This window comes from Chiloscyllium plagiosum, chromosome 6 (assembly GCF_004010195.1).
Source record: "Chiloscyllium plagiosum isolate BGI_BamShark_2017 chromosome 6, ASM401019v2, whole genome shotgun sequence".
Taxonomy (NCBI): domain Eukaryota; kingdom Metazoa; phylum Chordata; class Chondrichthyes; order Orectolobiformes; family Hemiscylliidae; genus Chiloscyllium; species Chiloscyllium plagiosum.
In genome coordinates, this window is record NC_057715.1 from 120,470,148 (window position 1) to 120,493,106 (window position 22,959).

At 41.3% G+C, this 22,959-nt stretch overlaps 1 protein-coding gene and 1 long non-coding RNA gene across 4 annotated transcripts; one reads left to right on the forward strand and one right to left on the reverse strand.

The window, feature by feature from the left end:
* Positions 1-291: 291 nt before the first annotated feature.
* LOC122551004 lies at positions 292-14,307 on the forward strand. Of its 2 annotated transcripts, none has more exons than XR_006311989.1 (4): positions 292-510; positions 8,580-8,664; positions 11,146-11,207; positions 14,221-14,307. It is a non-coding gene; the product is annotated as an uncharacterized LOC122551004 (long non-coding RNA). The 2 variants fall into 2 exon arrangements; XR_006311988.1 differs by lacking the exon at positions 292-510 and adding an exon at positions 1,756-1,926.
* zgc:113436 (uncharacterized protein LOC503528 homolog) lies at positions 8,737-20,094 on the reverse strand. 2 transcript variants are annotated; one of them, XM_043692607.1, is made up of 8 exons: positions 19,782-20,094; positions 17,272-17,465; positions 16,321-16,432; positions 15,502-15,640; positions 14,285-14,339; positions 12,900-13,157; positions 10,315-10,431; positions 8,737-9,309 (listed from the first exon to the last, which is right to left on the reverse strand). In XM_043692607.1, the coding sequence occupies exons 1-8, from the start codon at positions 19,906-19,908 to the stop codon at positions 9,100-9,102; spliced, it is 1,212 nt and encodes a 403-aa protein (XP_043548542.1). In that variant the 5' UTR covers positions 19,909-20,094; the 3' UTR covers positions 8,737-9,099. The 2 variants fall into 2 exon arrangements, with proteins under 2 accessions (XP_043548542.1, XP_043548539.1); XM_043692604.1 differs by lacking the exon at positions 10,315-10,431 and having other exon boundaries at positions 19,782-19,970.
* Positions 20,095-22,959: the final 2,865 nt, after the last annotated feature.

Consider the following 22,959-nt stretch of genomic DNA (forward strand, 5'->3'; position numbering starts at 1 on the left):
CCGCCTTCCCCCTGAACTTCCCAACACAGGCACGCGCTACTACCGCATCACCGCAATCCCTCCGCACAGATCTCACAGTTGGTGCTTCAATTCACATTTGTAGCAATAATATATATCCTAATGCAATACCTTCGCACATACCTGTAGCACCAAGCATAAATATTTTGATTTAGTTGTTATTTAGCAGTCTGGATCTATTTGACACGTGATCAGTGGAAGGATTTTTGTGTAGAGTTAGAGGAGGAGCGCGGTTTCACAAGTAGAGCGCATGCGCAGTGTTAGGCGGGAAAAAAGGCAGGTTTCAGCGCGTGGGCACAAGAGAAGCGACGTCAATTCAGCAGAAAATTCAAACTTATTGTTTGTTTTGTCTCAATTGTATGTTCATGTGAAGGAATTATTTATTCACCTGTCTTTTGAACTTGCGGGGATGGTATTCCCATGAGACAGCTGCTCTTGTCCTTCTAGATGGGAGTGGCCGTGGGTTTGGAAGGTGCTGTCTGAGGGTCTTTGGTGAGTTTCTGCAGTGTATCTTGTAGATGGTGCTCACTGCTGTTACTGAGCGTTGGTGGGATGCTTGTGGATGTGGAGCCAATCAAGCGGGGGCTGCTTTGTCCCAAATGGTGTTGAGCTTCTTGAGTGTTGTTGGAGCTGCCCCCATCCAGGCAAGTGGGGAGTATTCCCTCACCCTCCTGAGTTGTGCCTTGTAGATGGTGGACAGGCTTTTGGGGAGTCAGGGTGAGAGGTACTTGCTGCAAGATACCCAGTCTCTGACCTACTCTTATAGCCATTGTGTTTATGTGGTGTGTCTGGTCAATAGTAGTCCCAAGGATGTTGATGCCCTGTATTTTTTATGTGAAGACATGCAAGGATAGTGCAAAATAAGGGATATTACTCTAAAGGATGTGCAAGAGCAGAGACGTGAGTGGTTATGTGCATAAGTTGTTAAAGGTGACAGGCCAGGTTGACAAAGTTGTTAAGGTGTTGCTGAACTTGTACAAGGCACTAATTAGACCTCAGGTGCAGTAATGTGTACTGAATGAAATGGTCATTTCGAGAGCCAGACATACACCATGGGCCAAATGGCCCCTCTCTGTACCAGAACAACCCTGATTTTAAGTAGTTAAATTATATTTTTTGGAATACTTTAAACCAAGGAACTGTGTAGAAGATGTTAGTTATTAAACATTTACTGGAACTCATTGAGAGTTGAATCCAGAATGCTGCCTTACTTTTGAAGTGAGACAACCTGCTAGACATCTCAACTCACTGTGACTGTCTTTTGATGGTTTATTTAAAATCAGGATCAAGAGTGCTCTGCATAGTAACAGTTTCTTGATTAGTTCTTCAAGGAGTGGTTACAGCTTTGTATTTGGACAACACAGCAGAAACATTCAGCCTGTGACGGAGAAAGCACCTAAATCTCTTGGTGACTTTCTCTCTCACCCTTCAAGAATGGAGAAGTAAAAGAAAACGGCTAGTTCTTCTCGGTCTTCCTGACAGTAAGCTTGGTTGTTTTGATTGTTAGAGATCAAAGGAATGTTCAGATTATTTTACACATTTTTGGTAAAGCATCTTCGCTTTTACAAGTGGCAATTTCTGGGTTTGTCCTGTGTAAGCACCATGGGTGGAATATTCTAGTCTCAGAAAAGGCAAGGTAGGAGGCACAATGGGTAATTATTTCAATAGGGAGGGTACATACCCAATCCCTATTCCTCTTGCCTCCACTGGTATTATAGTTATTGATGGGAAATATCATTGACCTTTAGTCCAATATTAATTGATTTCATTTTATTGAGGGTGGGGTGGGGTTGGTTCTCAATCAAAAGCACTCTGCCCTGAGTATCCCAACATCACAAAGATGTTGGGGGTATTGGATTGTAAAAGCACTGCTGTCAGCTGTTCTGAGTTGGAATCAAGGATAAAATGGTAAGCATTTCTACCTAGTTACAAGTTTAATGTGTGTCATGTTACTGGGGAACAGAACTGAGAAAGTCAATTTGAGCTCAGATTACGTGCTTCTTTGCAACTCACTGAATATCCCAGACAGAAGGCAGCAGGTCTACATGGAGAGAAAAGGGTAACTTGAATTTGCAAGCTGCTACAAATGATAAGGATGGAAGACTGTCTTTAGACAAATATGATGTGGAGGTGCCGGTGTTGGACTGGGGTTGACAAAGTTAAAAATCACAACACCAGGTTATAGTCCAACAGACTTATTTGGAAATACTAGCTTTCAGAGCGCTGCTGCTGCTTCTAGTTACCTGATGAAGAAGTTGCACTCTGAAAGCTAGTATTTCCAAATAAGTCTGTTGGACTATAACCTGGTGTTGTGATTTTTAACTCCAGAAAAATACACACATCTTTTGACATTCTGTGGATTTCAGATGGTTTGTTTGGCAGGACTGGAGAAGAAGAATCACCAAGATAGGTTTTACTGCTGGGGTTGGATTTAAAGAATTCTCCAAAAAACTACAGATATCACCTGAGAACAGTCACTTGAAGTTACTTCTCAATGTACCAAGGTCACAAACCTATTGTAAGATAGGAACAAAGATGGACTGTCAGCTAAAAGGACTGCATTTCCATCGAGTGTATGATGGCTGATGAGTATAAATTGTGGAATGTTCCATTTTGTGATTTAAAGTATATAGTGCTGACAAACATAAATAATATTTGAGGAGAAAGTGAGGACTGCAGATGCTGGAGATCAGAGCTGAAAATGTGTTGCTGGAAAAGCGCAGCAGGTCAGGCAGCATCCAGGGAACAGGAGAATCGACGTTTTGGGCATAAACCCTTCTTCAGAAATTAGGAAAGTTTGTCCAGCAGGTTAAGATACCTTTTATCTTACCTTTTATCTTAGCCTGCTGGACAAACTTTCCTCATTCCTGAAGAAGGGCTTATGCCCGAAACGTCGATTCTCCTGTTCCCTGGATGCTGCCTGACCTGCTGCGCATTTTCAGCATAAATAATATTTGGTCAATTGTGTTTCTAATCACTTGTTTCAGTAAGTGTTTAAAAATGTGAAACTTGCTGTGTCATTCTTTCAGTTTCCAGTCTTGCAACTGGATGGTGGCTCAGTGGTTAGCACTGGTGCTGTGAAGCACCAGTGTTCCAGAATCGATTCCAGCATCAGGTGACTGTCTGTTTGCACATTCTCCCTATGTCTGTGTGGGTTTCATCCGGGTGCTCCGGTTTCCTCCCACAGTCCAAAGATGTGCAGGTCAGGCGAATTGGCCATGTTAAATTGCCCATAGGTATGTTAGTAAGAGGAGAAAGTGAGGACTGCAAATGCTGGAGATCAGAGCTGAAAATGTGTTGCTGGAAAAGCGCAGCAGGTCAGGCAGCATCCAAGGAGCAGGAGAATCTACGTTTCGGGCATGAGCCCTTGGGCTCATGCCCAAAACGTCGATACTCCTGCTCCTTGGATGCTGCCTGACCTGCTGCGCTTTTCCAGCAACACATTTTCAGCACGTTAGTAAGAGGGAAATGTGTCTGGAAGGGTTACTGTTTGGAGGGTTGGTGTGGACTGGTTGGGCCGAAGGGCCTGTTTCCACACTGTAGGGAATCGAATCCAAACTGGAAGTTCTAAACTCTATGAATTATAGATCTCCATGGCGATCATACCACAACTCTATTTAAAGAAGATTTGGACAAACCATTTGAACAGGAAACATGTAAATAGATACAAGGACTGGACAGAAGAAGGCTTTGTTCAAGATACCATGTGGTATCTGGACCTCTACATGAAGGATGGGCTGTACGTGAATTAGAGGGTCATTCCTATCTTGGGTGGGAGGTTTGCTAGAGCTCTTTGGGAGGGTTTGAACTAAATTGGCAGGGGAGCGGGAACTGGAGCTATGGATCAGATGGAGTTGGTAGTGAATAGCCAGATATAGCATGAAGAGAGCCTGTGAGGAGGGATAGGCACTTGATAGGGTAAAGTCAGTGTGATGGGTTGAAATGTGCCAATTTTGACGCATGAAGTATCAGAAATAAAGGTGATGAACTTAGACCATGGATCAGTATTTGGAACTATGATGGTGTGGCCATTGTGGAGACTTGGATATCACAGGGACAGGAATGGTGGTTGTTGGATGTTCCAGGGTTTAGATGTTTCGAAAGGATTGATGGAGGAGTGACATTGCTAATTAGGGAGAATATAACAGCTGCAGAAAGGGAGGTCATGGAGGAGGATTTGTCCATAGTCAGTATAGGTGGAGCAGTTTTTGTCAGGTCATAGAGTCATAGAGATGTCCAGCACCGAAACAGACAATTCGGTCCAACTCATCCATGCTGACCAGATATCCCGTCCCAATCGAGTCCCACCTGCCAGCACCTAGCCCATATCCCTCAACCCTTCCTATTCATATACCTATTCAGATGCTTTTTAAATGTTGCAATTGTACCAGTCTCCACCACTTCCTCTGGCAGTTCATTCCATACACGTACCACCCACGGTGTGAAATGGTTGCCCCTTAGGTCTCTTTTATTAGCTTGCCCCTCTCACCCTAAACCTATGTCCTCTAGTTCTGGACTCCCACCACCCCAGGGAAAAGACTTTGTCAATTTACCCTATCCATGCTCCTCACGATTTTATAAACCTCTATAAGGTCACCCTCTCAGACTCGGATGCTCCAGGGAAAACAGCCCCAGTCTATTCAACTTCTTCCCTGAAGCTCAAATCCTCTGACCCTGGCAACATCCTTGAAAATATTTTCTGAACCCTTTCAAGTTTCACAATATCTTTCTGATAGGAAGGAGACCAGAATTGCACGCAATATTCCAACGGTGGCCTAACCAATATCCTGTACAGCCGCAACATGACCTCCCAACTCCTGTACTCAATACTCTGACCAATAAAGGAAAGCATACCTAACACTGCCTTCACTATCCTATCTACCTGCGACTCCACTTTCGAGGAGCTATGAACCTGTACTCCAAGGTCTCTTTGTTCAGTGACACTCCCTAGGACCTCACCATTAAGTTTATAAGTCCGGCTAAGATTTGCTTTCCCAAAATGCAGCACCTCGCATTTGTGTGTATTAAATTCCATCTGCCACTTCTCAGCCCATTGGCCCATCTGATCAAGATCTCATTGTAATCTGAGGTGACCTCTTCGCTGTCCACTACACCTCCAATTTTGGTGTCATCTGCAAACATACTAAGTATACCTCTTATGCTCACATCCTATATATATATAATATTCTAATATGGCAAAAAGTGTGTTCAGGAAGGGTTCCTGATTCAGTATTTAGAAAGGCTGACTAGAGGGGAGGTCATTGGATTTGGTGCTTGGCAATGAACCAGGCCAGATGTCAGATCTCTTGGGACAGCATTTCGGTAATACTGATCACTACACCTTGACGTTTACTGTACTCCTGGAGAGGTATGGAAAAGTATCTAATAAAGGGTAGGGGAATTAGAATATTTTTAGGCAGGAACTGGGTCACCTAAATTGGGAAAAAATGTTCTCTGGTAAATGTGACCAGAAAGGTGGAGGTTGTTTAGGAAGCACTTGCTGATAGTGCTAGACAGGTTTGTCCTACTGAGGAGAAAGTGAGGTCTGCAGATGCTGGAGATTAGAGATGAAAATGTGTTGCTGGAAAAGCGCAGCAGGTCAGTCAGCATCTAGGGAACAGGAGAATCGACGTTTCGGGCATTAGCCCTTCTTCAGGAAAGAAGGACATCTGCAAACATACTAAGTATACCTCTTATGCTCACATCCTATATATATATTCTAATATGGCAAAAAGTGTGTTCAGGAAGGGTTCCTGATTCAGTATTTAGAAAGGCTGACTAGAGGGGAGGTCATTGGCTAATGCCCTTGTCCTACTGAGGCAAGGAAGGGATGGTAGATTGAAGGAACCTTTGGCGACAAGGGATGTTACTTAAGGTTAAGGAGGCAAGGATCAGATAGGGCTTTAGAGGGTTACAAGGTAGCCATGAAGGAACTGAAGAATGGACTTAGGAGGGTGAGAAGGAGGCATGAAAAAGTTTTAGCAGGTAGGATTAAGGAAAACCCTAAGGCATTCCACACTTGCGTGAGGAACAAGAGAATAGCCAGAGTGAGGGTAGGGCTGATCAGGGATAATGGAGGGAATTTGCCTGGAGTTGGAGGAGGTAGGAGAGGTCCTTATTGAATACTTTGCTTTGGTATTCACTACTGAGAGGGACTTTGATGTTTCTGAGGACAGTGTGAAACAGGCTGTTATGCTTGAACAGGTTGATGTTAAGAAGGATGTGGTGGGCTGTTGTAGGATGCAATGGGATACTGACAGGATGCAGAACTGGGCTGATAAGTGGCAGATGGAGTTCAACCTGGAGAAGTGTGAAGTGATTCACTTTGGGAGGTCGAATTTGAATGCTGAATACAGGGTTAAAGGCAGGATTCTTGACAGTGTGGAGGAACAGAAGGATCTTGGGGCCCATGTCCATAGATCCCTCAGAGTTATCACCCAAGTTGATAGGATTGTCAAGAAGGTATATGATGTGTTGGCTTTCATTAGAAGGGGGATTGCGTTTTAAGAGCCATGAGGTTCTGCTGCAGCTCTATAGAGCCCTGGTTAGACCAAGCTTGTAATATTGTATTTGGTTCTGATCACCTCATTATGGAAGGATGTAGAAGCTTTAGAGAGGGTGCAGAGGAAATATCCAAGATGCTGCCACGATTGGAGGGCAGGTCTTACGAAGAAAGGTTGAGGGAGTCTAGGACTTTTCTCATTGGAGCGAAGAAGGATGAGGGATGACTTAAGAGGTGTACAAGATGATGAGGCATGGATAGACTGGATAGCCAGAGACGTTTTCTCAGGACGGAAATGCGTATCATGGAGGGGGACATACTTTTAAGGTGATTGGAGGTAGGTTATGGGGAGATGTCAGAGGTAGGTTCTTTACACAGCGGTGAGTGAGTGAAATGCAGTGGTAGTAGAGTCAGATACATTCGGGACATTCAAGCGACTCTTGGATAGGCGCATGGAAGATAGTACAATGAAGGGTACGTGGGTTAGTGTGATCTTAGAGAAGGATAAAAGGTCATCACAACATCGAGGGCTATGGGGTCTGTACTATTATGTTATACAGAAAAGCCAGCACTTGCATAGGTGAGGCTGGATTAAGTAGTCTTCTATTAAATTATCTATGATTCTATTATCTTTAGGATTTGTGAGAGCTCTAGAGTGTCTTATTTTAAAATAAAGATTTGAGCTCACACTAAGATTTAAAGCTTCCCATTAATGAAGTAGCACTCCAGACACCAATCCAATCTGCATTATATGGACCTGTGAATGGTTGAGTGCCCAACATGCTAGTTGTGTCAATATACCAAGCAAACACCCATATCTGTTTATTTGCTGTAATCACAGGGCTACACCGGAATGACACAGACACCACTTCAGCTTACACCGGTCTCTCTTGGATCAAACATGTTTTCTTTTGTAGTTGAGTAATTTATTATGTTAGACTGAAGTGGTCCTTTGTGTGGTCAATCCACTATTTAAAATTAAAGCAAAAAAACAAAATATGTATTCATTAACATTTTTATCATATTGTACCATTTCATTCACCATTTTCCTTTCTCATTCTCTCCAACACATTCCAGGATTCAGCAAGGGGGTAAGAATACAGAACATAATCTGACACACAGGATCTGGTGAAGCTAATTAAAAAGACCTGCACACTTCTGCCATTGCATCAAGAATTAATGACTCCTTTAATTAAAGCTATTGGTTTCTCTTTGTTCTCCCTGCCAGATGGAGAGGGCTGATACGAATTTGAATTCCTGGTCAGCAATTCACCCTCCCCTAGCTGAATAAGAAACAAGTTAGTCTTTGTGATTGTATTTGGCCAAATACCTTGGAACCTCTTTTGACCATGGGGGACATGAAAATGTTTTTACACAATGAGTTGTGAACTGGAAATGCATTACCTGAATGGACAGTGGAAGTAGACTCAGTGGGGACTTAAAAGGAAGTTGAACAAATAATTAAACCGATTTTTAAAAAAATCACAGCTGTATGAATGAGCAGAGGGTGAGTGTAATTGAATTGCTCTTTCAAAGAATTAGCAGAAGTACAATGGGCTAAATGGTTTCCTTTTGTACTGAGCCAGGGTGAAAAGGAATTTCCCAAATTCCTTCCTCAATTATTCTTAGAATCTTTTTGATGTTATGTTCCACCCCTCACTGTCAATCAGATTGCTATATGGGAGTTATGGCAAACCAGGTTAGGAGAGTTGTTTGTATCAAGCTTTACAGTGGAAGATACTTTTAACATTCCAGTAGTACTAAAGAATACAGGGGAGGAATTCAATGTCTTTTCACTGTCCACTGCACTTCCAATTTTGGTGTTATCTGCAGACATACTGACCATGTCTCCTGTATTCACATCCAAATAATTTTATATAAGTGACAAAAAACAGCCCTTGTGCTATAGAGCAATATGGAGGACTTTGCTTCCCTACAGCTAATTTGAATGTTTGACATTAGCTCTGCTACAATATCCAACTTCAGCAGCAATACTCTTCTCTATGGGGAACATATAGTTCTTCCTGTTGCTCATGTCTCTTATTCTCATTCTGTCTAGCATCTTTGTCTAATTTGGAAGCAGTCCATCTAAAGCTGAGAGGATTTCTAGTAGTTGATATGGATTCAGCACGTTCAAATTTAAGGTCAGATGACAGTAATGGACTGTTTCAGTTTGAATGATATGTAATTCTGTAAATTTACTGAAATATTTTTAAAATTGCATACAACACAACTTTACAGTGATGAACTTTATTAGGCATAACATATTTACATGATGCAAATTGTAAACCAGAGTCAGAACAAATGATCAAACTGTTAATGAATGAACAGCATCTGCAACATTTTGCTTTTAACAGTTAATGTGTGTGTATAAAATAATTCTAATGCAAAATGTTTTGATCTGATTCACAGTTAACTTCACAGATGGCAGTTAGTCAGCTCGGCACATTGAGGCTCAGTACAGTCATTTCTCACTCTTCCTTATGCCATTGTTGAGATGCCATTCCAAGGAGGATTTATTTGTAAAGTTTCTGTCTTTCGGTTCCTGAGCCATATGATATAATCAATGAAAAGTCATTTCATGCCATCCCACCGTTCATACTGTGCTCAGCAGACAAGGTTGTTTCAATTTGGAAAGAAAGAAAGTGACTTTTCTTGTGCTTTTTAGTTGTTGAGTTGGTGTTTCCTGGAAACACTTCCTCGCTGGCAATGAACCCAGTTCCTTTCCTGGCTTTCCTCTTTGCGTTCTTTTTTTCCCGTTTGTGAGCTGCAGCCATGTTAGCAATCACCTAAAGAGGCAAACACTTTCATTTTCCTCTTTTAAAACTTCTGACATCAACCTATCTCAAAGTCAGCTGTTAGATACCAATTTTTAACATTTTGCAGCAAATGTGAAAATAGGGTACAGAACAATAAGTAGCTAACATCTAAGTTCATTAAATATTCTTCAAATACAGACCTTTTTTGTAAAATGTGCATAGATCAATTTGTTTTTTTCTGCATGGATGGGGAACAGAGGGAGGAAGTGCATGAAATGGGAGTTTCAATCAATAAGATAACTCTTTCAACCTGTTTTAAAATCTTTAAACTAAAGCCATGAGGACATTTGTGCATGTACAACGTGTTTGCCCTGAGAGGTGCTGTTTTTTACGTAGCCCCAAACCTTTCTTCTGTATCATTTCTTGTAGCCACATGAAGAGCTGCTGAAGCTGCTAATTCTCCACAAGAATAAGCAGCCAAATATTATGGGCATAAATATCAGAATTATATTGGTTACCATGCATGTTTACTAAAAATATAATAGCAATACATTTCTCTCCATTCTAATTTGAATTTTACTTTGAAAAGATGAGAAAGCTTTGATGATAAGTAAATCTACAGGTACATCTATAACAATGTTATATCGTCAGATTAACAAAATGGCTTTCCAAAAAATGTCTATTTTTGGCAGCTTTGTTTTAAATGTTAATTGCAATATGGTAATAGCATGACCCACACTTGATTAACTATTTATGATTTTATTTCTACCTCAAACTAGAGAGAATTTAGAAAAAATATTTCCACAATGATATTTTGGTGTAATTCATATTTTAACTGTGTTTGTGTGAATGAAACTCAACTCATCTAGACATCCCTTGCTCACTAATGTTGTAAATGATCTTGACTGTTCCTTTGGTGCAGCAATCATCAAAATATTCAGGCTTATTCCAGCATCCAGTCTTTATTAACTGATGCCAACAATCAAATGGAAACTAACTCTGCTTTTTTTGGCCTTACCAAGCTCTGTAACTTACCATTTCTTTAACTGCATTTTGCTGCTCACTCACAGAATTAGTAAACTCGTCTATGCTTTCTGTTTTGATGCCACAAGTTTCTGGTGACCTGTACTCATTAGCAATTTCAAGTTTTCCCTGAAAACACATGAACATAAACATTTAAGGATATTTAACTTACATTTGGTGTGGTTCAAACTGCTTTCTTAAATCTACCAAAAATATATAATATTTGATAGATAAAGTAAGCCCCTTTTACACATGTGGGCATCACTGGCTAGGTCAGTAGTTATTGCTCATGCTTAGTTGCCCCTTGAAAATGGGGGTGAGCTGCCTTCTTGGATGGCTGCAGCCCATATGTTGTAGGTAGACCCACAATGTCCTTAGGGAAGGAATTTCAGGACTTTATCCCAGTGACAGTGAAGGAACAGTGATATATTTCCAAGTCAGGATGGTGAGTGGCTTGGAGGGGAACTTGCAGAGGGTAGTGCTCCCATGTATCTGCTGTCCTTGACCTTCTAGATGAAAGTGGGCATAGGTTTGGAAGATGTTGTCTAAACAGCCTTGTTGAGTTACTGCAGTGCATCTTGTAGACTGATCATCCGTGGTGGAAAAAGCGAATGCTTGTGGATCACGTGCCAGTTAAATCGGCTGCTTCATCCTGAATGGTGTTGACCTTATCAAGTATTGACTATGTCACACTTAGTCAAATGTAGCCTTCATATCAAAGGTGGTCACTTTCACCTCCCCTTTGGAATACAGCTCTTTTTTATTTACTTTTAACTTTCAATTTATGCTTATTAGCCCACTATCTCTTACTGAGAATTTACTAGAACTCTTTTTTTTTTAAAGGTTAGGATGACTGACAACCTTGAACATTTTCAGCTGATCAGAGTGAGCATGGATACATAAAGGTAAGTCAGGTATAGTGAATCGGATTAAATATTTTCAAGAAGCAACCAAAGCACAGAAAGGGGAAATGTCTACAGATGTTAATTTATACTGACTTTCTGAAGGCATTTGATAAAGTTCTTCATAAAAGAATGTTGGCTAAAATAGAAGCTTGTCGAATTCAGGAAAGGTTATTGACCTGGTTAGGTTACTAGTTTAGTGGAAGTAGTCAGATCTGAGATACTAGGAAGGACAACACAAGGATCTGTGTTGGGGACTCAACCGCTCACTGCATGTATCCACAACTTAGATGATAAAATAGAAACTTTAATTTTCAAGTTTGCTCAGGTAATACAGTAAGCATTGTAAGTGGAAGCATAAAATTACTCTGACCTTGCTGGTTTACAGAAGGGTGGAATGGTGATAAATGGATTTCAATGTAGAAAGGTATGATTCCATCTGCTTTGAATCTTAATCACATGTAACAGAGGAGGCCCAAATAGACTTGGGGATTCCAAATAAGATCTTTTGAAGTCTCAAAAGATGATACAGAAGGTAATCAAATATTTTAAGAAATTCTAGCCTTTATATCTAAAAGACTAGAATACAATGAGATGGGAGTCATATTTCAGCTGCACAGACGCCTGGAGTTTTTGGGAGAAATAATAGGCAATGCACATTATGAAAGATATAACTGTCCTTGGAAGAAACAGTGCAGATTCACCAGAATACCTGGATCCAAAAGGTTAAAATTACCAGGAACAAACTGCATTCTCTGTAATTTAGAAAATTAAAGTGATTTTGATGGAGGTTTTCAATATAATAATGGGAACTGATAGAGTTCTTTGAAATAATGGCTGTGGGATCTTTACTGTCCATTTGAAAAGGCAGGTCTTAGCCTTAGTTTAAGACATCATCCAAGACATAGCAGTTCTGACAGCATAGCACAATGCAGTGCTAGACCATCCTTCACAAGATTGGGTCAAGGACTCATCCTTCTCACTGAAAGCTGCTCGAGCTTTTTGGAGTATTCCCAGCATTTTAAACTTTCATCTAGTCATGGCTTCGGTTTCTTGACAACATGAAGCTTCTGGTATTCATGGAAAGTTACCAGTCTTCACTTGGAGCAAGACCTTGCAAAGCAGAACAGCAAAAACCCCATCCTGGGGATGGTCTCCAAGCTCAGATTCTCCACATCCAGGTAACAATTTAAAACATGCTGAAAATGTGTTGCTGGAAAAGCGCAGCAGGTCAGGCAGCATCCAAGAACCAGGGGAAACGACGTTTCAGGCATGAGCCCTTCTTCAGGAACTTTCCTCATTCCTGAAGGGCTTATGCCCGAAACGTCAATTCTCCTGTTCCTTGGATGCTGCCTGACCTGCTGCGCTTTTCCAGCAACACATTTTCAGCTCTGATCTCCAGCATCTGCAGACCTCACTTTTTCCTAAAAATTTAAAACATCCCTAATTTACTTTAGTGCGTTAACTGTTAGTGACATTAGTGTAACAAAAGAAAAATGCTGGAAACTCCCAGTAGGTTAGGCAGCACCTGCACACTGAAGATTGTCAACTTAATGCTTCAGATCAAAGATGTTTTGGCAGAATCCATTGCGGAGATTAGCAAAGAAATATCTTGTTGCACCACATATAAGCAATTAATTAACAACCCATAGTGGATTCATAACAACTGGAGGCTAACAACAGTTTCAGTCCTACCTCAGATAACAGCCGAGCTTCTCTATTATAGAGTAGAAAGAAAGGTGTAAACTTAGTACTTGAATTTACTGATGTCCGAAACTCAAACAGGACAGGGTCCAAACAGTCATCCCATTCCGTCTGCTTGGAGTTTACTGTATTTCTAATTGCTGCTTTTAATATTTCATTGGTTCTGTCATCTAGTCCAGTGTGCTGAAAATGTTCAGCAGGAGTCACTTTGTGATTAATGTTCCATCTTTCAAAAAGGTTTTTGCTGACCTACGATAAGTAAATAAAGCAAATGTTTAGAATGTAAGGCTAGAGAAGAACTGATTCTAACCCAGCACTATAAATATTTCAGACCAAAAAAATCATAAAATCCCTACAAGTGTGGAAGCAGGTCATTCAGCCCATTGAGTCCACGCCAACCCTCTGAACAGCATCTCACTCAGGCTCATGTGTCTATACTATTGCTGAGTTCCTGCTGCTGTGAGGCAGCAGTGCTAATCACTGAGCCCACTGAGTGTTGTCCTAACGGGCCCAGAATATTTCAACATGAAAAGAACTGTTCCAATAAACATGTACAAAACTGCCTGATGAGAAACCAGAAAACAACTGATCAAATTAATGTTGTAATTTCAAATTCCTGATCTGTGGAATATACACAAGTGTCGAGGCAAGTTTCCACACGGGTACAGGGGTGGGGAGAAAGAATGTAACAAACTTGACATGCAGGGGACTCTTCCAATTATGACGGTAAAGAAGATCTATTAGACATAGGAAGACAAGGAGCCCATTCAGCCCCTTGATCCTGTACAACCAGTGAATGAGATCACAGCTGATCTGTGACTTAACTCTATCTACCCATCTTTGCTCCATTTCTCTTAGCCCGTTTAAATAAAAACTGTATTTTACCAAAAACGATGATCAAACAAAATTCTGGGGAAACTTGACTGTTTTGCAGCATCTATGAAGAGATAGTAGTTAATGTTTCACGTGTAATGTCCCTTTTTCAGAAGACCAGGTTGGACAGATTTCTGATGAACTAGTGAATTCAGGGTTATAAGGGGCAGACAGGAAAATAGAACTGAGGCCACGATCAGTTCATCCATGAGCTTACAAAATTGCAGAGAAGGTTCTGTTTCCTGATCCTGATTTTTCTGTTATGTTCAAACGGAACTTTATCCAGCTAGAAACCAGACCATGTCATCCATTGGAATTAAGAGCATAACAGTCACACTGACCATCACATGGTTAGGGAAAGAGAGAAGGAAGAAGTCTACTTTGTTGAGCAACAAGTATGTTGACTGAAGGCATGATTTAACCTATCTTGACTTTCCAGTTTTATTCCAGTGTCTATGTAAACACGCAGACAGAAACAACAACCATATGAAAGGACACATTACCTCATCACAAAATACTCTGCTTTCATTGGAGAATATGTCTTTTGAAGCCCCAAACCTGTATCAAATAAATAACATTTCATGAAGCAAATAATTGCTCAATGTAGGGATGAAGAGATCAAATAGCACTGATGTTCAAGACAAGCTCGAGATTTAGAAGCAAGCTCAACAGAATGGAGACTTGCTTCTGCTGCTGCCATCAACTACCTCAAAACAGCCATGAGGGAGATGGCATAAATAAACAGTGTTCACTGTGTGAATGTTACCAATTTCTAAAAATGTTAAATAGAACATTGGAACAGCAAGCAAAACAAAATAAAGTATTTTTTAAGGTGCAATTTGAAAACTGATATAATGGAATAACTGGGAATAGCATAGGATGTAACCAGCAGGTGGTCCTTGCACACAGTCTGTTTTTGAGACTCCTTGAGATCCTGAAAATGGCCATGAAACCTGGGTGGCCCTATTCAATTGGTGCTGAGATGTCGACACACCACCTCATCCTATAAGTTTTAGAAGAAGAAACAGGAATACCTCCATTCAGCACCTTGAGCTCTCTGTCTGTCATTCAAGACAATCATAGCTGATCTACATCAACTCCATGCCCTGCCTGACCCCATATCTTCAATTCATTTAGTGTCCAGGAATCTATCCATTTCAATACAGACTATGTTCAAAAATGAAATGTCTACCTCAGCCTTCAGTAGAGAATTCCAATGATGCACAATCCACTTGAAGACATTGTGCCTAAACTCAATTCAACATAGCTGCCCCTCATTGGTGATCCTGCATTCCAGCCAGGGGAGGATGGGGGAAACAGGGTCTACCATATTTCAACCCTTCCTAAATGTTATGGATTTTGATGAAGTTACCCACCATTCTAAACAGTTGGGAACATCAACTCCATCTCCTCATTGAACAGCCCCATCACCCCTGTATTTCTTGGGGTCTGGAAGATTTCAAAAGAACTTCATGCCAAATCTGAATAAATCCTAAAATGAGAATTATAAGATCTGCATTTGCAGTTAGTGTTATGTGAAAAGCAGTGGGCCTTTATTCCCAACTCTGAAGGACACATCTCAGACTTTGCATCAAGAGTAAACTTTCACCCATCCCCAACTACAATGAGAAGTTTACCCACCTCAAGTAAAACAAATAACTTATGTTACATTGAGAACATAAGAAAAACCAGACAGATTAACATATTTTGAGGAAAATACCTGTAAAAAGTGGCAGCCAACCCCTTGGCTACTGACAAAGCATCTTTCTTCTGTATTGGAATTGCTTCAACCCACTTTGTGAAATAGTCACTAACCATCAGTACATAGGTATTTCCGCAGGTGGTTTCTGGGAACGGACCTGTGAGGACAGCGAGGCAGAATCATAAAATTGTTACAGTGCAGAAGGAGGCCATTCGGCCCATTGTGCCTGCACTAGCTCATTTAATGAGCATCATTACCTAGTGCCCATCTGCTTTCTCTCCATATCCCTGAATGCTATTTCTATCCAAACAGTTACCCAATACCACTTTCAATACCCAAATTGAACCTGTCTCTACCACATTTGCAAGCAGAACATTCCATGCCCTAACAACTTGCTATGCCAAGCCAAGTTTCTCCTAACTTCAGCCTTGCTTCTTTTTCAGATCACTTTAAATCTGTGCCCTCTACTTTTTGCTCCTTTTATGAGTGGAAACAGCTTCTTTCTATCTACTCTATTTAGCCTGTTCAAAACATTGAAAGCCTCTATCAAATAATCTCCTCTCAGCCACCTTCTCTCCAAGGAGAACAGTCCCAACTTCTTCCGGTCTATGGTCATCACCGAAGTTTGTCATCCCTGGAACCATTTTGTTAAATGCACTCTCTCCAATGTGTTCACATTTTTCCTATAAGGTGACGCTCATAACTACATAATATTCTGGCTGAGGTCTAACAAGTGTCTCATACATGTTCAACATCACCTCTTGCTCTTGTACTCCATCAGTTTACTTACAGAAAACAAACATTAGGGAACAATTCACAACTGAAGAGCTGCCTCACCAATGAGATTAAAGCTGAGAATTTCCCACGGTCTGGTAACTTTCAAGGGTGGGAATTTACGGTTCACGTTCTTGTAGTGTTCTGCATGCTGGCAGGTCTCACACAATTTAATCTACAATTCCAACACAAAAATCAGAATTGGTGCTTTAGGAAAATTACTTCTCAAAAAATCAAAAATTAAAACAATCACTTTAGGGAAAACCTTGCACAAAGTTATGTCCAGAGTTTGGAGAAGGTAAAATTAGTCTTTGAAGAGATAAGCGTTTGGATTAATTTGATCAGATTCATGAATAAGTAAGGAGAAATTGTTTTAATTGACATAGGAGCTGGTATTTAGAGGACAAAATATTTGGGATAATTACCAAAAGAAGCAGTGGGGGTTGGGGTTTGGAGGGGTGTAGTGGCTGCTAAGATCTTCAACACAAGGAGGTATGATTTAGAACACACTGCCTGAAAGTGGGGTGGAAGCACATTCAACAGGAACTTTCAAAAGGAAATTGGATAAATACTTGAAAGGAAGAACATTTGCAAGATCATAAGGTAAATGAAGAAGGACTTGAAATTGAAGAGCAAAGAAAACTCTCAGTGACGTTCAGAAAAGAGAATGGCAGTATGTTAGCTATTTGAAAGTCTGCAGGCATCTCTCCTACAAGTAAAGTGCAGGGCAGCAGAAAGAGGGTAGGCCTGGAATGACAAACATCACAGTAGTTACAGTTGGGTGACAATGGATGTTTGAGAATGGCACAAGACAGATGAGTATTGCATACCATGATAGCAGATCCCCTGGCATAGATTGAATGGGATAATGGGGTAGATGGCTCTCTCAAAAATTTGGCAAAGGCATGATGGGCCAAATAACCTTTTTCTGAGCTGCAAAGTTCTGTTGCAAAAACTTAATTTTAAAGAAAAGAAATTGGCGATTACGGATTATTTTGTGCATTTTTTGCTTACCCAGTCAACAACATCCTTTACAATCCCCAACCAATAATATCGGCTTTGAATTCTGTGCACGGTCTTTTTCTGGCCCAAGTGGCAGCCAATATCAGAGAAATGACATTCCAAGAATATCTGTCGTCGCTTCTCACGATCTGCCACCACTTCTCTCTTCTCGTCCTTCTTTGGCCCCACATAGTACAAACAACCACCTTAAAATGACACAATATACGTCACTACAAAAGACTGCACACCAACCAATAATACAGCTGGGCATTAATCTGCGATAGGTCTTTGATCAGGGATCAATAAACGTTTTATGTTATTGACTCTATTCCAAATTTTTTTCACAAATACTTACACAAATAATGTTACAATGAAATGTCAAAGATTCCCCTCCATTCCCAGCAGCTTATGAAATTGTCTACACAACACTCCCAAACTTCTGCTCTAAAAGAACTCTTCTTTAGACCCATTCACCTGACACACTTCATTTTCCTGAAGTGAATCAAGTAATGCATCTTTTTTCCTAATGTACAATAGATGAAGGGCTGAATAGCTGGCTGTTGTCCATGTTTGTGTCCAGATCACAATTTTCCCCAACAACCGCAATAAATTACTTAAATATGATTTCCCTTTGGCACAGCCTAATTACCTTGAACTTAACCACTGTCTTGTTATAACATCTTCAAGAATAGTTTCTAACGTTGTCCCTATGACAGGAATGTATGTGTAGTTCTGGTTGCCACACTATACGAAGGACAAGATTGCATGGGAGAAGGTGCAGAGGAGATTCATCAGGATGTCATCTGAGATGAAAAGTCTCAGTTACAAGGAGAGACTGGACAGGCTGGGTTTCTGTTTTCCTGGATCAGAGGACGACGAGCTGGAGCTGGACCGGGAAGGTGATCTGATTTTGAGAGGCATAGAGAGAGGAGATTGTGCGAATCTCTTCCCCATGGCAAACGTGTAGAGGGGATCTGAGGAACATAGAACAATACAGCACAGAACAGGCCCTTCGGCCCACGATGTTGTGCCGAACATTTGTCCTAGCGTAAGCACCTATCCATGTACCTATCCAAATTGTTTTTCACAGAGGACGGTAGATTATGGAACACGCAGTCTGAGAGGGTGGTGGAGGCAGGTACTCTCACAATATTTAAGAAACCTCTGGATGAGCACTTAAACTGCCAGTGTATCGCATGCTACAGATTAAACACAAGTGAATGGGATTAGTATAGTTTGGTGTTTGTTAGTCAGCATAGACATGGTGGGCTGAAGAGCCTGTTCTGTGACTGTATACTGTGAGCCAAAGTGTCAGAGAAGTGGAAGCTTCACTAAGTGGTCTGTACAAGATAATTAGGATAAACATGGAATTGTTTGCATCACATGAATGCTGCAACTCAAAAGAGAGAAAGTACTGGAAATACTCAGAACCTGAAACATTAATACTATTGCTTTCCCTGTAGATGCTGCCAGAATTGTCAGCATCTCTGGCATACACCTGAGCTGCTGGAGGAGGTGGTATGAAAGTGGCTGCTTAGAGTAAACTGGAAATAAACCCAGAGAGTGGTGAGGATTTGGAATCCACAACCTGAGTGTAGTTGAGCTGAATATTTTGGATGGATTTAAAGAGAGCTGAACATAGTTACAAGGAGAAAGGAACTGAAGATTAAATTGATTGGAGTGAGATGAAGTGGGAATGGAAGGATGTTAGTGTGTAGCACAAGCAAAAACCAGAAGGGCCAAATGGTCGTCTGTTTGGGAGCAGTTACTGAATGCGTAAAGATTTAACTGTTCACTTATCATAGGGGGAGAGAGAGATTAACACAGAGATATCAAGCATCAAAACAAGGGACAGAAACACTTAATTCTCGTCAACAAAGCATAGACCAGAAAACCAGTGAAAATGAAAAGATGCTTTCATCAGAATGAATTTTATTTCAGATGATTTGAATTTATTGGAGCTTGGGGGGACACGGTGGCACAGTGGTTAGCACTCAGCCTCACAGCGCCAGAGACCCGGGTTCAATTCCCGCCTCAGGCGACTGACTGTGTGGAGTTTGCACATTCTCCCCGTGTCTGCGTGGGTTTCCTCCGGGTGCTCCGGTTTCCTCCCACAGTCCAAAGATGTGCTTTGGCGGGTTGGTGTGGACTTGTTGGGCCGAAGGGCCTGTTTCCACACTGTAAGTAATCTAATCTAATCTAATCCCTCAACCCTATACCTGACCCCTCCCTTGGGAGGATCCCTGGAGGGACCCCCCGCATCAGCATCAGCCTTCCATTGAGACACCACTGGATTAACCCCCTGCCCTGAAGGAGTCTGCCCCACACAGACCAGGGGAATCCCCATTCCCATTCCCATTCCCATTCCCACCTCTGAGACAGCTCCACCGAGGGGTCACCCCTCCATACACTGAGGGGAACATCCCCCCCCCCCGAGGGGGACACATTCCGCCCCCTCACCGAAACCCTGAGGGACACACAGTGTTCCCGTCGCCGCCCACCCCCCGGACAGTGTCTCTCACCTTCCAGCTGGAATTTCTGTGCATACCGCTTCAGGTTCTTCTTCTTCGCCGGGCAGAAGGTGGAGGGGAAGCGGCCATCGGACAGGTACCGCTGGATGTCCCCAAACTTACTGCCCGGCTCGGCCATGGCGACTCCGGCCTGGAGGGGGCGGACCCCTGCTCGATTCCCCGCCCTCCAGCGGAGCCCGGAACTCTTTCCGAGCGGACCGGAAACACCCGGATGGGTTTCGCCGTCGCACAGCCGGAAGTGAGCGAGGAATCGTCGCCTGAGCAACGGGGTAGCCAGTGTGACCAGACTTGCATTCCTGTAGCCTCCCCAAATTACGTCTCAGACAAAATAAAAATCATAGCTACAGAAATATTTTTAATTCCTTCAGACAGAGAAACCCCATGTCTCTAGTTCAAACTTCAAAAGTCCAAAATGTACAATATATGATCAGACCTTTCCCCAAAGAAGAATGAAAATGAGTCTTTAACAGGTATTTTCATTACTCAAAAATTGTCTTAACATTATTTCTATGTCACATCAGCAAAAGTAACAAGTTGACATTAAACATAATGAGTTACACAGCAACCATATTTCAAACTAATTCATGGGCCCTACATCACTCGGTGCCTTTCACATGTCTTTTCAATAAATGATCCCCTATAACATTGTCTTTTCCAGGCACGTGAATAAGTTTCAAATTACACGATTGAAAAATTACACAAGTTGATCTGTGACAGATTGTGAGTGTCCAATTCATTGAACTGAAATAGTTGTCAGTTTTTGTGCTGAAATATTCCTAAGATGATCAAAGGATTGTGGTCCATATAACTAATAGTTTCTTCAATATTGTTGATGTAAATTTCAAAATGATGGAGAGCTATCACAAGATTCATTTTTCTCCTTTACCGCTACATAACTGACTGGCTGGTTGATGTCCATCTTGCCATAAAACAGCCCCTACACCAAGGTCACTGGCATTAATGGTTTGAATGGCCTTATAATTTGGCATGGCTAAAACTGGCATGTTATCACATCTTTTAAGTTTTCAAAAGCACTTTGACACTCATGTCTATTCAAGGGGACATAAATTTAAGGTGAAGGGTGGAAGGTATAGGGGAGATGTCAGGGGTGGGTTCTTTACCCAGAGAGTGGTGGGGGCATGGAATGCGCTGCTTGTGGGAGTGGCAGAGTCAGAATCTTTAGTGACCTTTAAGCGGCAATTGGATGGGTACATGGATGGGTGCTTAAGCTAGGACAAATGTTCGGCACAACATCGTAGGCCGAAGGGCCTGTTCTGTGCTGTATTGTTCTATGTTCTATCTATGTTCTAACTCTCTGCCTTTTTTTGAACAAATATCTATTAAAGATGTAACTCTGGTACTGAAGTTCACAATAAACCTACTATAAAATGCACTCATGCCATGTTTCATCCTCAGCACAGGAAATCCAAAATAGCCCATACTCTCACTTCTCTAGAGGCTACTTGGTATTGGACTACAATGTGGCCGAAATAAGTCACTTTTGCCTTGGCAAATCCACTTTTCACCAGTTTTACAACCAAATTAACTTTCTGTAGCCAATTAATCGATTCAGTCAAGTGGTATAAATGTTGTCCTAAAGTTTGGCTAAAAACAACCATTACACAGTCCTTTAATTAGTTCATTGGTTAATTATTATTTAATTATTGAAACAGTGTTGGTACATAGTCCATTCGCAACGGCATGATTTTACATTGATAAAGTCCATCTGGTGTTACAAAAGCTGATATTTCTTTAGCTCACTTAGTCAACCAAACTTGCAAGTATAATTTTTGTGACAAATTGTGAATGTCCAATTCATTCAATGCAGTCTTCCAGTCTCGGAAGAGGATAGAAGACTGTTTTTGTTACAATATTGACTTTGTGATAATCAATACAAAATCTTTGTGATCCATTCAGTTTGGCACCATCCCAGTAGGTGAGGTTGAGCTATGACTTCAATCACTTATATAATTGTCCATCACATACTTAATCTTTTCCATCACTTGAGCTAATCTGAGTATATCGAGTCTGAACGGGTGTAGTTTTATAGGTAGTGCATCTCTCACATTATCAGGAACAGTCAAAAAGATTTTTCCAAGCATATTTATGATGCTGTAATAGCCTTCGAGAGTCACCTCAATAGCATCAGATTTGATTCTTTAAGCATGTTTCTAATCTGATTATCAGAGGATCAAATTTTGACTTTTCATTTTCTGATTCATTATCTAATTATTCTGATATTTCTATTTCACTCTATTTCTTTCACCAAATAAAATACACTTTTCTCCTCACTATCCTTCTGTCACAATTTATTTTCATGAAATCAACATGGCACACTTTCTGAATCGTTCTCTTGTCTGGAATATTCATTATGTAATTCACATTATTGCGTTTCTTTTTGATTCTAGAAGGTCCAGTTAAACTTGCCTTATTTCTTCCCCAAGACTAACACTTTGCCTCCTGTGACAAAATTTTTAACTTTGACCTGTTCATCTGGTGTAGCTTTTGTTGTGATTAGCACCCTTGAAATATTGTCTAGCCAACCCTCATATTCTAGTCAGATTCTCTCTGAAACAGGGTTGGAAGCGTAGTCACTGAGGTTCATCTCTTTAATAAATTTAAGCGGTCATCTTCCACATCCATGTATTACTTCAAAAGAACTAAATCCATTGTATTCATCCAGAGTGCCCCTAAAGATAAATAGCAATGTTGGAATTCCTTTATCCCATTCATTATGATATTCTTGCCAATAAGCTCTAATCATGGTCTTCAAAGTTTGATGCTATTGTTCCAGTGCACCTTAATATAGTGGGTGGTAAGCAAAAGATGTATGTTATCACCTTATCATCACCATGGACATCCAGTACCTATACACCTCCATCCCCCATCACAAAGGACTCAAAGCCCTCCGCTTCTTCCTTTCCCGCCGACCCAACCAGTACCCTTCCACTGACACTCTCCTTTGACTGACTGAACTGGTCCTCACCCTGAACAACTTCTCTTTCCAATCCTCCCACTTCCTCCAAACCAAAGGAGTAGCCATGGGCACCCGCATGGGCCCCAGCTATGCCTGCCTCTTCGTTGGATATGTGGAACAATACATCTTCCGCAGCTACACTGGCACCACCCCCCACCTTTTCCTCCGCTACATCGTTGACTGTATCGGCGC